The 1,050-nt window shown below is 27.9% G+C and overlaps 1 protein-coding gene across 1 annotated transcript in view; it reads left to right on the forward strand.

Annotated features, from left to right (window-relative positions):
- Positions 1-265: 265 nt before the first annotated feature.
- The window catches only part of LOC106463120 (transcription elongation regulator 1-like), a 13,840-nt gene continuing 13,055 nt past the window's right edge, over positions 266-1,050 (forward strand). The window contains exon 1 of the mRNA XM_013923095.2: positions 266-274. Coding sequence (XP_013778549.1) covers positions 266-274 — 9 coding nt within the window. The remainder of the gene's footprint in view (positions 275-1,050) is intronic.

Raw genomic sequence — 1,050 nt, forward strand, 5'->3', positions numbered from 1 at the left:
ATTGATGAATACCTTGACTTTCTAGTGGTTATAGGTAATATATAATGAAAAGTAAGAGAGAACAATCAACAAATTTTGAAAGAGAGGATGTGGCAGGAGAGGTCTGATTTTCTATTTGATAGCTCTGTAACCAAACAAAATTGAAGGCTATAAAAATTATGGTTTGTTTCAGCAATAACGATTTTATAGAGAGTATTTTACATTTAATTTCGTACATTTTCAAGGGGTGATGGATAAAGTAGGGATGATGACATGCTAAGACAAAATGTGTCATGTAGGTCACATGTGGAAATTCAGGATTTTTTTATATATTTCCTTGTAGAATTAAGAACTTAAAACTTGTATTCTATTAAAATATGGATTATTAGCTAAGATTTTATGCTATTCTGATTGCATAACATAAACAGAAAGTAGCTTAATAAAATTGTGGAATTTGAAAGCTATATAAAACAGATGGTTTGTATAAATGCTATCTTGTTTAAGTAACAAGTCTGCTGAAACAAATTCATAAAGGCTCGCAGGTATCAGTTGACGTATTGGCATAAGTGATAAACAAAAAAGAATATGAAAGGAAAATTAAAAATAAACTATAAGTGAAAAGATAAAATTGTGAAATTATACATATGTGAAAAGGATGACTATTCTAGTGAATTTCTATGAGGAGTTGAAATTTATGTACATATTTCTATTTATTAATTTTTAACATTTGATAATGATAAATAGAGTTAGTGATATAGTAGAGAAAATAACATACAAACATTAACCTTAAAAAACTTTTGATATTCATTTACAAGGCTCTAGAGATTATGCAAATTAAATTTGAAAACTGTAAGGTAAAAAGTAGTATTTTTATACCTCATGTAAAAATCACCTTGCATGTGAACTATTCTGAGTCTGAGTGCAAATAACTACAAGGAATAACGAATTTTTTATCAGAAATAGAAAAACTATAAAATTCAATATGTTATTTTTAAGAAACCACATACCTTTAAGAATTCGATGACGAGGAACCCACTTTGAGACTAATAATGGCTGGAGACGGCTTAAATG

The sequence above is a fragment of the Limulus polyphemus genome, unplaced genomic scaffold, assembly GCF_000517525.1.
Source record: "Limulus polyphemus unplaced genomic scaffold, Limulus_polyphemus-2.1.2 Scaffold1329, whole genome shotgun sequence".
Lineage (NCBI taxonomy): Eukaryota > Metazoa > Arthropoda > Merostomata > Xiphosura > Limulidae > Limulus > Limulus polyphemus.